The 13,794-nt window shown below is 38.1% G+C and overlaps 1 protein-coding gene across 1 annotated transcript in view; it reads left to right on the forward strand.

Annotated features, from left to right (window-relative positions):
• The window catches only part of NETO2 (neuropilin (NRP) and tolloid (TLL)-like 2), a gene marked incomplete at both ends in the record, with an annotated part of 14,216 nt that extends 2,211 nt beyond the window's left edge, over positions 1 to 12,005 (forward strand). Inside the window, 6 exons of the mRNA XM_010193727.1 lie at positions 1,639 to 1,695; positions 3,170 to 3,310; positions 5,242 to 5,490; positions 7,853 to 7,876; positions 7,987 to 8,114; positions 11,777 to 12,005. Coding sequence (XP_010192029.1) covers positions 1,639 to 1,695; positions 3,170 to 3,310; positions 5,242 to 5,490; positions 7,853 to 7,876; positions 7,987 to 8,114; positions 11,777 to 12,005 — 828 coding nt within the window. The remainder of the gene's footprint in view (positions 1 to 1,638; positions 1,696 to 3,169; positions 3,311 to 5,241; positions 5,491 to 7,852; positions 7,877 to 7,986; positions 8,115 to 11,776) is intronic.
• Between the last annotated feature and the right edge of the window lie 1,789 nt (positions 12,006 to 13,794).

Consider the following 13,794-nt stretch of genomic DNA (forward strand, 5'->3'; position numbering starts at 1 on the left):
CCTGCAGTGGTGAGGCCATGCCTGTCTGACTTAGTATTAACAAGTAGGTTAAGAACATGGGGAAGGCCACACCAGGTCAAATCAAAGGTCCATCTGTCCTGGTATCTTCTTTCACAGAGATACAAAAGCAGAGGTTTCAGAAAGATTATAAAAGTGGAGCAAATTATATTTGCTCCAAATATTAATCCAGACACTTCCAACAACTTATGGCTTAAGGGGTTTCTCAAAACAGATTTTACTACCTTAAGGATGCATTATGAAGTATGTGCATAAAAATAAATAAATAAATCATTTACTTTGAACATGCCACCTGCCAGCTTTGTCTGATACCTCTGGTTCTTGTATTGGAAGAGACAACCAGTAGTTGCTCTCTGTTCACCATCTCAGTGACACTTGAGATTTTATAACTTATATCCTGTCCCCCCTCAGCCAGTTTCTGTCCAGGGTAAAGTGTCCAGAGGTGTAGAGGTACTCAGGACAGAAGCAAATTAAAGATTTGAAGAGTGGCATAGTTAAATACTCTATGTCATTCTCTTTTCCCTTCCTGGTAATCCCTAACAGTCTGAGGAGACAAAGCATTTTAGGAAAATGTGGACACTAAGCCTGCTTTAGAACTGTTGATGAATAGTGGACTATGGAGTCTTTATTATGTTCTGCTTAGACTGACACTTCTTGGGTGCAACAAAAGTGTAAGGATAAGGGAAAGGCCAAAAGCAAAACCATCCAGACAGCTTCTTTTTAGAGGAGGGAGGGAGGGAGGAACAGAGGAAGGATGGATGGAAGGACAGACGGAAAGGAGGGAAGGGAAGGGAAGGGAACGGAAGGGAAGGGAAGGGAAGGGAGGTTGGGGGAAGCAGTATAACAAAATCCTCAACAGGTGCAATATGTAGTCAATTCAGATGTAGAAAATGCCAGCATGTACCAACATCTAAGACTAACACAACAATTGAGCAAACTGGAGTACCTGCAGCAGTTACGGTTACATCCTAACAGTGTCCACATTCCAGCTCTTCTCACTGCTTCTGTAAGTCTCTCCATCATTAGAACTTGTTTCCACTCCTTTTCTGCTGTCACATCGTTGGCAGCAATCACTGGTATTGTGGGAGCATCACACCAGCCAGTCTTGCCAGCACAGTTCGAGAGTGCTCCTGAAATCTGTGTAGGGATAAGACCATGCAGTGTTTCCCGTAGTCCTGATTAATTTCTTGGAAGCTGGAGAAGTCTTTTGTATATATTAAGCATATGGAGTTTTAGGATAAAAATGGTTCAATATAGCAGCGAAACATCTCATTTCAGAGATAAAAGCTATGTATAAGTTAGATACCATTTAGTTTTATAAAATGCTTGCAAATTAGTAGTTAGTCTAGAAAATATTGTTAAAATCCCTTCAAACAATAAATTCCTATTCTCATGTACACTTTCTTAAGGAACCTGGAAGAAGACCTGACAGGGCACTTGCACTGCACTGGTTCTCTGAAGTGGAAATTTTAAGAAAGCACATAAATGAATTACATATTTTTGTATGTTCCGATTTGTTTTGGTTAGTGACTCTAGGATTTGCACGAATTTGGACTGCAAAAAATGGTCAATAGTTCTGATGAATTACTGATGTTTTTCCTGTCCAATTTCTCTCTTCAGTGTTGCTAGTAACAATCCTTGTAGTGGAGGGGATTGCCATTGCACAGAAGACACAAGGTAAAGTTTTGGTTTGATTATTTTCTTTCGAAAAATGTAAAAGTTTTATTATTCTTAATTAAGCAATATAAGTGAAAGAAAGTGTTTGCATTCAGGTCTTAACAGCTCTTGAATCTGTATGAATTCCAGTATTTTCCATTTTCCCCCCTATTTACTGAATTTTTTCACTACTGAAAAAGCCATCCAGTCACAAAGAACATGGGCGTTGACTTACCCAGTTAAAATTCGATCGTTTTAGACCTTAGAGGTGGAAAAAACCCACCCTGGAAATTCATGTTTTCTGTATCTGACAACAAGTTTTTCAAATAGTCCACCCACAAAAACAGTTTTTGAAGCCTCCTTAGTGGGGAAGGCATCAGTTTCACAAACCTTATTTTCTCATATGTGGGATTAACCCACACATAGGAGAGAAGAATTCCTTGAACTGACACCTACAGAATTCCCTTGAACAATTTCTGCAGGAGAGACTAAGTTTTCACCCCCATAAATCAAAAAGCTGCCAAGATACCAGTAGAAGGTGATGAAATTTACTGGAGGCAGCTAAGACCTGTATCAACATGGACTTCCTCTCAAAGGTCTCCCAAGAAAAACTGCATAAATATAAAAGATGTTATGAGAGCATTCCGTGAGGTTTAGAAAAAATCTGGCAGAAACCACATATCCCGTGTCTTATTCTCTCCAATTCTGCTGATACCAAGGAGAAGGCTCAAAGGTGCTTAACAAGGATGTCAGAGGGATCGAACTGTTCCCACCTCCTTTCTCCTTGGATAAGGAAATGGGAACTGACAAAGCTCCTGAAGTGGTGGAGCGTGGAGTCCTACCTTAGAGAACTGCATCATCTCTGTCAAGGATCATACTGCCCTGTACACCCAGAATACAGCCTTTGATCTTAAATGAGACCCTTAGGTGCAATCTACCTATTGCTAGTAATTTTATAACTACCATTGCTGTATCTAGTGTATTTACATATTATAATTCATTCTATTATAAGCATTCTGTATCCCAACAAATTATTTTAAATAGACATTCAATCTGTGGGCCATGTAGTTCAGTATACTCTGGAATCAGGGCCAAAAATAGTAAAAGCTAACAAATATCTTGGATTATGTTTGTGTAGGAATGGAGAATACATAAGCCATAAAATAATGCTGCTGTGACTATTTGACTTAGAAAAAAGAAAATCAAAAAATCTAAACTGAATTGGATAAAAAAAAATATTCCCTCTCTTCCCTTCCCAAGGATTACTGGACATATTTGATATTAAAAAACTGTGATCTCTTTAGGATATACCACATCACTAAATTAAACATAAGATGTTCCTAGCTAGATATTAACAAGTGGCATATAAGAGGATCTTGAACCTAAATTAATTACTTTCTTCTTTTATCAAATATGCGTTATGTCAGTGTTTTACTTTTGCAAAATCAAGTTTGCTGCAGGAGAAGTTTATGTGATAACTTTTTTTTCACTTAAGGTGGGCAAAATATTGGAGTGAATCGCATTCCTCCTACCCAGTGTGACAACTGGGTACGGACAAGCAATGGAGGACATTTTGCTTCACCAAACTACCCTAACATGTACCCACCAAATCAAGAGTGCATCTATATCTTAGAAGGTACGTGCCGTATTTCTCTTTTGTGTTGTAATCTTACTGATAAATGGATCATTTTGAACTGTTAAAACTCTGTCATTTTACTATACTGTCAAGTATTGTATAGCCATACTGGTAATACAATGAATTCTGCAGTCATTTGGTTGAACAAGAAGCTAAATTTGCTCTCTGAAGTAGTAATAACAAATTATTAGAAAATGCAAACATTCAGGAACTAACTATAAGGAATAAGATGAACCCTCACAACCAGAAAAATCAGCACCAGATCTACTGAAATCTATGAAGGCACAGAACTATTAAGATAAAGATTGTAGCTTGTTATCTTAATATAATTTCCAATATTGCTGATTATAAACTGCAAGAGATGGTTGAAGACTATATTCTGTCTGTGTCACAAGCAGAAAAGCTTTATGCTGTCCTTTATTTTAAAAAAATACACATCTGACTGCCATAACACTGTACTAAAAATATGGAGATTTGTTAGCAGTGCTGAGGTCACTTTTAAAGTTATGTGATGAAGACAAAAAATGTCATTAACAAGAGTAAAGCCACATTCCAATGAAAATACCTTGGATAAAGGCTGCAAGACTTGGGACATGCTAATTATTTTTTACTCTTATTAGAATGAACCCAAAACCCACTGAAGTCAGCCAAAAATGTTAGCTTAATCATCAGATTCATATAAATTAATTGAAATATTTCAAGTGCTGTGTTTCAGCGAGTTTTTATTCGTACAGTACAGTACTGGTTCACAGGTACCCTGCTTATGCTTGTATACTTGCACATCTTCCCTGCCAGGGAAGGCACTGGAGAGCAGATACCCCGTCTAGCTCAGACTGGGTCCATTGCTCTATCTCCCTTGCTCAGGGCAGTTTCCATGGGGCACAGGATTGATTTCCACGCCTCTGTCCTCACCATCCTTGTACAGCAAAATTGTGGGTACCCGAGTGAGACGAAGGCCCTCCACAGCTTCTAGCTGAGATATGGTCCTTCTGCAGACCACTGCCAGTATATGCAAAGAGCTACGAGAGTCTTTTAGCTCATAAGTAAGGCATAAGCTCTAAACAGAGTGTTCAAGACGTATAAGTAAAATCCTTTTTGCATTCAGAAGCAGCAGACAGCATGTGATTCTTTCATGCTCTCATTCCAGATAGCAACTAGAATCTGAAAGGTCATGTAGCTCAGTAGATGACAAGAACAAGAAACACTACAGCAATTTGTACATATAAAGCCACGGTTCCAAACTACAGATGTGAAAGCCCAGTCACAAAGTAGCTGTGTCTTGTCAGGATTTCAGGGTCTGATCCAAATCCTGATGTTGGGTTGTCACTGGTTCAGACTTACCAACCTCTGCAGTCACCTGCGTATTAATAATATAGATGAAGCATTTACACTCTTCTGAGTATCTTAATAAAAGATGTCTCCTGCCAAAGGATCTGCAAATTTTGCCTTAATGTTTAGGAAATACACCAAGGATTAGTTCTTCTTATCTTTTTTTTCTTTTTTTTTCTATTATTTTTCTATTCTTTTCTGCATCCCTCAGTGTTTTGTCTTTTTTTATGTACTTTGCTTTCACAGAACACTGGTTTTAATTTTTATCTTAATACTAAAACTTGCCTGAATACCTTTGCGTATATGTTAATATCTGTTACATGTGCTGCATTAAATTTTTATCATTTCTGAATGTTCAAAAATAAAGAACAAGCAAAATAATTCTATAAAATTCCATGAGAAAATATCTTCTATGCAATAATTAAAAAAAATTATTGCAGTGCATCTGAGTTTTTGTAGCAGCCTGCCAGTAGTATTTTGAGAAGTTTCCAGTCTCTTTTTTATCTTACTGTTTTGGAGGCCTGTCTCTTCATTATTTCGTGTCTTCATGTGTTTTTTATACAGATCTTCATTTAATCTTTTGCTTGTTTTTTTATGTCTAGCTGCTCCACGACAAAGAATTGAGTTGACCTTTGATGAACCTTATTACATAGAACCCTCATTTGAATGTCGGTTTGATCATCTGGAGGTTCGAGATGGACCTTTTGGTTTCTCCCCTCTCATTAATCGTTACTGTGGTCTGAAAAGTCCTGCACTAATTAGATCAACAGGGAGATTTATGTGGATCAAGTTTACTTCTGATGAGGAGCTGGAAGGAAAGGGATTTCAAGCAAAGTACTCATTTATACCAGGTAAAGATACCTAAAATTCTGACTGAGTTAATGACCACCTGCTCCCATTGAGCTCCCTGGTTGAGTTTGGGCTGGCAGTCTTGAGTGAGATTTCTGCTTATGAAGGCAAAGTGACAGTGCAGTAGTTACAGTCCCAGTCCTGCTGATCCTACAACAGACTTGTCTAAAACCATTTGGAAAACTGACTGAAGGGAATTACAGGTCTAGAGTTTGCCAGTGAAGAAGCCGTTTGATCTTGCTCATGCTGGTAGCTTCACCAACATCCCTCTTTGTGACTTCAACTTTTACCAGTTTCACCAGCAGTAGTAATGGAATGAGCACTTACACAGGCAGAGAGGTGACATTCTCAACAGCCTATCTTCTAGAAATTATAATACACTATAACAAGAACACCTGAAGCAAATCTACAATAGCACTTCCAGCCAGATGCAAAACATTTTCAATCTCCATTCTGAAAAGGCAGAGGAACTGTCTATACAGTCCAAGCATCAGCTCTCACTGTAACGAATCCCTCAAACCACAGGCTCAAACACCAGAGTTGTTCTTTGCTCCAAGTACAGTGCAGTACAGGATATGAAGGAGAGGATAATATGCTGACAGTGCCTTTAAACAGACAAGAAGTACATGTGCTCTGTGGGGCCACTTAAAACTGGCAGAGCATTCTTTTTACAGGAAAATTTGACCTGATGTCCTTGTGCAGTGCTTGACTGCTGTACTTCATAGGTGCTATACCTGTCGTTATCAGCAGTTTATTGTCCTTTGGGACAAGACAGTACACAAATGTCAGCTGTACTGCCACTATAAATGTATACACAGGCATAACTTTTTGATGTCGTCTTTACTGCTACAGCACGTGAGAACATTATACATGGTTATAGAATTGTACACCTTGGTAGGGATTTAAACTTAGAAACTGTTCAGATTAACATGGTGACCAGTCCCCTGGGAATACATGGTAAAATGTTTTCATAGGGGCAGTACTTATGCATTTTACTAAGTCCATTTCCAAAACCATTTCATTAACATCACTTTCAAAACTAACTTAGACTAGTTCCAGGCTGGAACTTTAAATATACATTTAAATGGTATATTATTTTCACAATAGATTGCAGCAATGGAAGATCTGTTACTTTTCTTTCCTCTACGCATACATAGAGTGTAGTAAAATATTTGGGAATTGGGGAAATGCATATACACCCCCACTTCATTAAAAAAAATGAGTTCACAAAGAAGGTTGAAAGTCTCTTGCAGAATTTTACATATAGTGATCATAGATATCACTACAGGTAACTAGAACAGAGGAGGGCAAAAGCTGTGTTTTCTCAGCTATACGGAGCCTGAAGCTCAGGACTGAAGCGTTACAGGGGATAAACTCCCTAACAGTAAAACATTTAGAGGACTACAGAAAGAGCCAAGTTCTGGAACTTCAATTGAAAAGAATTTTGTACAAAACAGGCATGCACTTTTGCTTTTTTTTTGTAGAAAACACTAATGCTATCTTTGCAAAGGCTAACATTTCACACATGCACAGACTGACTGGCGTGATTTCTGTGATGAATTTCTATGCCACAGGTGTAAATGGGTGCATCCTGCAAGTTTCTGTGGTGATTGAGGAAACACTAAACTGATCACTGAAATGTAAGCCGTGGATATCCCAGCCATTACAGACTCATCTTTAGCCAAGCCCTAGTCCCAGTAAAGTCAAGTACCATCAGTTAACCATTATGAAAAAGTGTATTCTGAACACACTAATGCTACTGCATTATATACTACAGATACATGCACTACCTTTAGAAGAGAGAAGATAGAGGAGTGGCAGAAAGTGAAATTCTGCCTTCATAAACAGTGCCTAGAACTGTGCCACCTGGCCTAGTAGAAAAAGCATGGGTAGTCAAGAAAAGGTACCTTTAATATTGAGCTGTTCTTCTTTATTAATAGCAGTTAGTAATTTCAAAGTGTTGATATGTCCGACTAAACTTCGGATTGTTCAGAACTAGACAGACAGCAATCTGATAAAAATGATGCACACAGAAAGATGCCCTGTAATCTTGTGGAGCTCCAGTGAAAAGTGGCATAATTAAATTCAGAATGTAATGTCAGAACAAAATAGTGAATTGTAATTTCTGGTGTTACATTGGAAATCTGAACTGTAAGTATAGAATTACTTATTACAATCTTTGTGGAATAATGTTAACATCTCTAAAAAATTGTTTCTGTACCTCACAATTGATTCAGGAAACTTTCTGGCAATTCTTATTGTGACTTAATAAAAAAGTGGACATAATCTTCAGATTATGCTGAACCTTGAAGTGACTCTCAAGCATTGATAACCCCTGTGATTCATGACTTCTTTCTGTTACAGATCCTGACTTCACTTACCTAGGAGGTATTTTAAATCCCATCCCAGGTCTAGTATTACAGTAGCAATTTCTTTATACATGAAATTTTAAATTAATATCATACTGCATTTGACAGCAAAGTTTTTGTTCTCCCTAGACTGCCAGTTTGAGCTCTCGGGAGCTGATGGAATAGTACGTTCCAGTCAAGTAGAACAAGAAGGAAAAACAAAACCAGGACAAGCAGTTGACTGCATATGGACAATTAAAGCTACTCCAAATGCTAAGGTGGGTTTAAGTCCTATCATTCAGCATATAATGGGTTTCCAAGTCATTAGTTACAGGTAATAGTCACTAGCTGTGATTTGCCTAATGTCTCACTCACTGAAATGAATTAGATATCAATGGCTTAGGAAATCCAGATATAGGAGTGTTCCTGAAATTAAACGTATACAGCAAGTCCACAGTGATGTCTTCCTATTATTTGAAACTTAAAATACAAAACAATGGTAAAAACTGTTCAAGCAACAATTTTCAAGGGCGTTTGACTTGGACTCTGTTTTTCCTGGAAGACCACAGGCAAAAATGCTTGCTAACAGCTTTGGTAAATTCCAGTAAATCTTGCTGCCGTGGTTTAAAATTTTGCCTGCAGTGGTTCTGTTGGAGAATTTGGTTCTGGTCAAAGTCAGCAGAACACGTACCTGCTCCTCCCCAGTCTGATTCACAGTTGAGTACATTAGGACCCACTTTGAGCAGCGTGAGCTACAATGAAGGGCTTTACCTGGAAACAGCTGAGGAATTACCACTCTTCCTCTTCAGACTTAGCTGTAGGATCACACCCTCTAAAGTGCGACAATAAAATTTGCTAGAGTTTTTCTGCTCAAGCTCTAAAGGGGCATATTGGCTGCTCGAGCCAAAAATCAGCATTGGTTACCTACATACCTGATATTTATGATTGTGTCTGCAGAACTAGAGACTGCTTACAAAAACATCGCTGTCTTATGCTAATTAAAAACAACTTGAGCTTTATTGTTGGGCAGAGAAAAGGATAAAAACCTATCCATAATTCCAAAATACAATAGCTATAGGCTGTTTAAAAAAAAAACAACAAAGTGCCAAAAAAACCCAACCCAACAGCTATGTGTTTCAGAATCATATACTTGTTAATTTCTGGTGAGTTGCACTGAAATAATACGTATTTTTTTCTCCATATAGCATACATATCTGTAATTTTGCTTCTGTATTTGTATTAAAGCACATAGCACTGCTTGCATGTACATAAATGTACATAAAATATAAGAAATATTTTCAAGCAGTAGGTGCCAAGGTGACAAACCTGCTCCATGCCTTCTTACACATTCCTAATAGTTAACTAACCAGCCCTATTCACCAGCTTCCAAATTAGTTCTAAAACAGCAACCTAAAGGATGATAATAAGGACACGACAAGAAAGAAACTAAAACTCCATTAATATATTTGAGCCTTTGAGGAAGTGACTCAAGTCCCAAGAGCCCTATACCAGTCTAAGTAATAGCAGCAGTTCTTCCAGAAACAATAATAAAGCCATTTTCTCTCTACATTGCCACTTGAGTGCACCAGGGCTTACGCTTAAGTATTTTAATAAATTATTGAATGTTACCAGAAGGCAGAGTTATAGTTGGGTCAGTCTTGAGATTAGATCATCATCCTAAATTACTGAATTAAAACATTACAGAAAAATAATTCTTAGTATTTTGACAGTGGTTTCTCAAGCTTCGATTCTGGAAGAATTATGAAGATGAAATCCGTTAGATCCAATATGGTGCAGTCTCTTGAGAAAAATAAGTATAGACATTTTTAATTTCCTCAATTTGATTCTGTAACAAAAAAAAAATTAAAAACTGGCACAAATGCAGCAGTGAAAGGATTTTTATATCTGCATAACAGGTATTTAATAGATTACCTCCAGATTTCAGAAAATTTGTAGAATAATCAATATAATAAGGGTGAGGACCTTTTATATTTACTTGCCTAACACACTAATCTGAAGGAGCTTTTGCAGAGCTGAGCTCTTTTAATGGAATTATTCCTTTGTTTTCATATACAGAACAGCTCTACTCAAAGTGTGGTAATTTAGTTTAAGTTTCCATTGTAATTTCACAGCAGCAATATAGTGCCAATCATTAAATGAAAATACCATCTCTCAGCCCAGATACTAGCACTTAGAGCTCACACCCGTGTTTGTGACATGAGACATCAATGGAAGACAGGTTCTCAGTGTAGCTGACAATTTCCAGCAGTAAATTTAACAAAGACAGCAGGGGAAAAAAAAAAAGAGAGAGAAAATATGTCTACTGAAAATCACACAACAATGAGATGCAGCATGAGATAATACGGCCCAGGCTACACCTTATCACAGAAGGTGCAAGGAGAAACAGTGCTGGCAGCCAGTCCCTGGGCAGCGCTGGGCGGACAGTGTCACCAGGGTGGACAGTGTCACCGGGGGAGGGACAGGGTGGGTGACAATGTCACCATGGCAAGCAGTGTCACCTGGCATTTACCGTGCACTCTTAGCTGTGGTTTCAGTAAAGCCTCTGAACTGTACGCATGGGGGGAGAGGATATATTTTTTTCCCCACGCCAAGGTGGTTGGTTTTGTTTTAGGGAATTCTTTAAAATCCAGCTTTAAAAGGCTTTGGCACTAGCTGAGGTTAAAAGTGAGACATGGCAAGAGGGCAGAAAAATAGGTGATATAGCAGTAGGAAGCACGGTATTCATCTCCCCTGTCTTCCCTGCTTCACAAACAAACCACAGCTTGAGATTCTTGTCAGGAGGCAGATGCATGAGAAAAAACGCTCTGTGCAGAAGGCCATTAGCATGGTATCAGCCAGAGAGGTAACTGTAAACTATACTCAAAATGCGTACAGCCTAGACCCAAGCTTACCTGAGGAACGTGCTGCAGACCGCATGCAGGGGAGCACCTTTTCCCCCACAGAGCAGGAGACCTCAGCCTCCACATGGATAGATGTCTTCTCTGTCAAAATAATGGCTATCGGAGGAATTTTTAAAGTTTAAAAATGGACTTTTCAGCATGCTTAGTGGCTTAGCTACGTATCTTAACAACTTTTTCAGCATTCCAAGAGAACAATTCAGGAGAGTAAAAAGCCCTATGATCCCTTCATGTAATTCTAACTGAATCACAGTCTTGCACAAGTTTCCTGCTCTAGCAAAATAAGTTCTTTACTTACTCTTCAAGTGCCATCTTGGTCTTCTAATTTCCTTGCTGCATATGTTCTACCACATACACTGCCTTCTCTTGGATTAGAATTCTGTTTTTGGAGGAATTAAGATTGGCTTAGATTTATTAAGTGTTCCTAGACAACAAGCTTACTTTTCTCCTGCTTCCATTTTTATTCAAATTACTCCTAGCTTTATGGTTTCTGTCTTCTGTAATACCGCTCTGGTTCAATAATTAGCTTTCATTCTGAAGCAACAAATTTTAATGTCCTTATTTTACTTCAGAGCTATTCTGAATAGACTTCTTCCCTTATATCTTAACATAGTTTTTATGAATTAAAAAGAGAACAGTCAAAATACCATTAAAATTCTTTCAAAACATGTCTGTGTTTCTTGTATCTCTTCTGGAGTAATAGACTGCACATTCAGCTGAGCCACTTAGGGCTTTCTTCAGCTATGGTGTTACTTTTTACTTTTTTCCAACGGGAGAAGAAACATATAAGAGTAAATTATTAAGTAAATATAGTTTTGGGAAGAGGGGAGAAGTGAACCAGATACTTCAGACAAATTTCAAGTAATACTCCACACTGACATTTAATGAGAAAATTAAAAGCATTGCGAATTGGGAGTTACATACATGTGTAAAGGGACAAACATCTTATTCGGGATTTGCTAAGGAAGAAAATATTCTCTGTATTACTTTTCCTAGAGACATTAATTTCTCTTTTCTAACAGATTTATTTGCGATTTCTCGACTATCAAATGGAGCATTCAAATGAATGCAAAAGAAACTTTGTTGCTGTGTATGATGGAAGCAGTTCTATTGAAAACCTGAAGGCCAAGTTTTGCAGCACGGTGGCAAACGATGTCATGCTGCAGACTGGGACAGGCGTGGTACGAATGTGGGCAGATGAAGGCAGTAGGCTAAGCAGATTCAGGATGCTGTTTACTTCATTTGTGGATCGTAAGTAGATTTTAAAGTGCCTATTCTGGTATCAGGGTGCTTCAAGTATTTTAGGAAAAGCATCAGCTATAAATTATGCAGCAGGAACACACAAAAAAGGTTGTTCCTTTTTCCTTCACATACTAGCAGGTAAATAAAATAATTGCTTTACTACAGTTATAAGCATGGCTTATAAGAAAGGATTTCCTCCATTCTTAAAAGGTTTATTTTTCATTTGAATTCTGTAATGACACAGCCCTAGGCTATGTCTTTCTTCCAAAGAGTTCTACAACTGAGCACAGACTTCCTTAAAAAGACAGCACTGGGCCTGAAGTGTGCTCCCCTGTTCCCTGCCAGACACCACAGCAGGCTCCTCTGAAGCCCACACTGGATGTTCAGAGGGCTAGAAAACACAGGTGATGCTGCAGAGTTTGGGTCTTCTGCCTGTCCACAGCCCTACCTTCCATTTTGGATTTGGAACTACACCCACTCCAGCTACCCCTAGGCTCCTTCTCAGTCACATGCAGCTCTAAACGACCCCACATGCGCTCCCTTCGCAAACCCCAGCTGTGTTGCACAACTGTGGATCAGCAGTTAAATTTGAATTTAAGAAGGCTATATTAAAAGCAGAGCTGTAAATGCAGTCTGGATTTCTGTTTGGATTCTACACCAGACTAGGTTAGAGATAATCTTTATTCTCACTGTAAATTAAGATGTTTCTTAAAAGCATGCTTTTTGTTAGATTTTCTTCTAAGTACTTTCTCTCTGAGCTTCATGGGTCTTTTGGAAAATCACATTTACAAAGGACATTGTCCACATTGCAGAACCTAAAAATAAGTGGCATCGTCAGTGCAAAAGTAGACTAAGTTTAGAACTGCAGAGCAGATCTGAGATACATGGGGACAGCTGGACAAAAAATATCTGTCACTTCAGGAAATCAGACCTCTGCTTGTGCTAGAGGTTTTCAAAAAGTTCTGCTTAAAAAATAAATAGTACACATTCGCTGTCAATCTTCCCTGACAAAACTAACACGTCTGTAGCCAGTACTGAAAGGGACCCTGGTCACCACTTTGCAAACAGCAGTTCAGGCTACAGGTAACGAGTAGATTTTATATTCTCTTCCATAAACCAGTAAAGTTTAACACAGGAGAACAGTTACTCTTTGTAAAACAATCTTTCTAAAGTAACAGAGACATAAGAGAAATAGCTTATTGCTTACTTTGCATATGTGGTAGTAAGAAACAATTGCATGTTTCAAACTAGTCTACTGTTTAACCTACAATAGGCATTTAATAGACTTTAGATATTGTGAACTTCAGTAAATATCAGTTTCAAGCACAACTTGCTTGCAAAACTTATAAATGCTTTTCCGGTATCTTTTATGTCAATACAGTATTAGTGATAGTGCAAGTTATTCCAGCTTTTAATCTAGAAAATGCTATCAACTTTGCCAGATAAATTATCCATTTATATTACAAGTATTGGAGTGGGGTTTTTTTGTTGTTATTTCGGGGGTTTGGGGTGGTTTTGGTGCAGCGTTTTTGAGTACAAGAGGTTGAAATAGTAACTACTCCTAAAGCTAGGTAATTTTCCTAACTTAATGATTTTAAGGCAACTCAGAAGTCATTGGCAGAAGAAAATCTGCAGAGATATTACGTGGTTATTTTTACTTATGTTCTAATGTGAGATACTGTCTTTCTGGATAGGGAATTCAAAAGTATGTATCTGAAAAATGGTTCATGTGTTTTTAAATAATCTAGTGATTACCAGTTTTTCTAACTGAGAAAAGTGAGTCTGTTCTTGATTTCAG

Source organism: Mesitornis unicolor, unplaced genomic scaffold, assembly GCF_000695765.1.
Source record: "Mesitornis unicolor isolate BGI_N332 unplaced genomic scaffold, ASM69576v1 scaffold52221, whole genome shotgun sequence".
NCBI lineage: Eukaryota > Metazoa > Chordata > Aves > Mesitornithiformes > Mesitornithidae > Mesitornis > Mesitornis unicolor.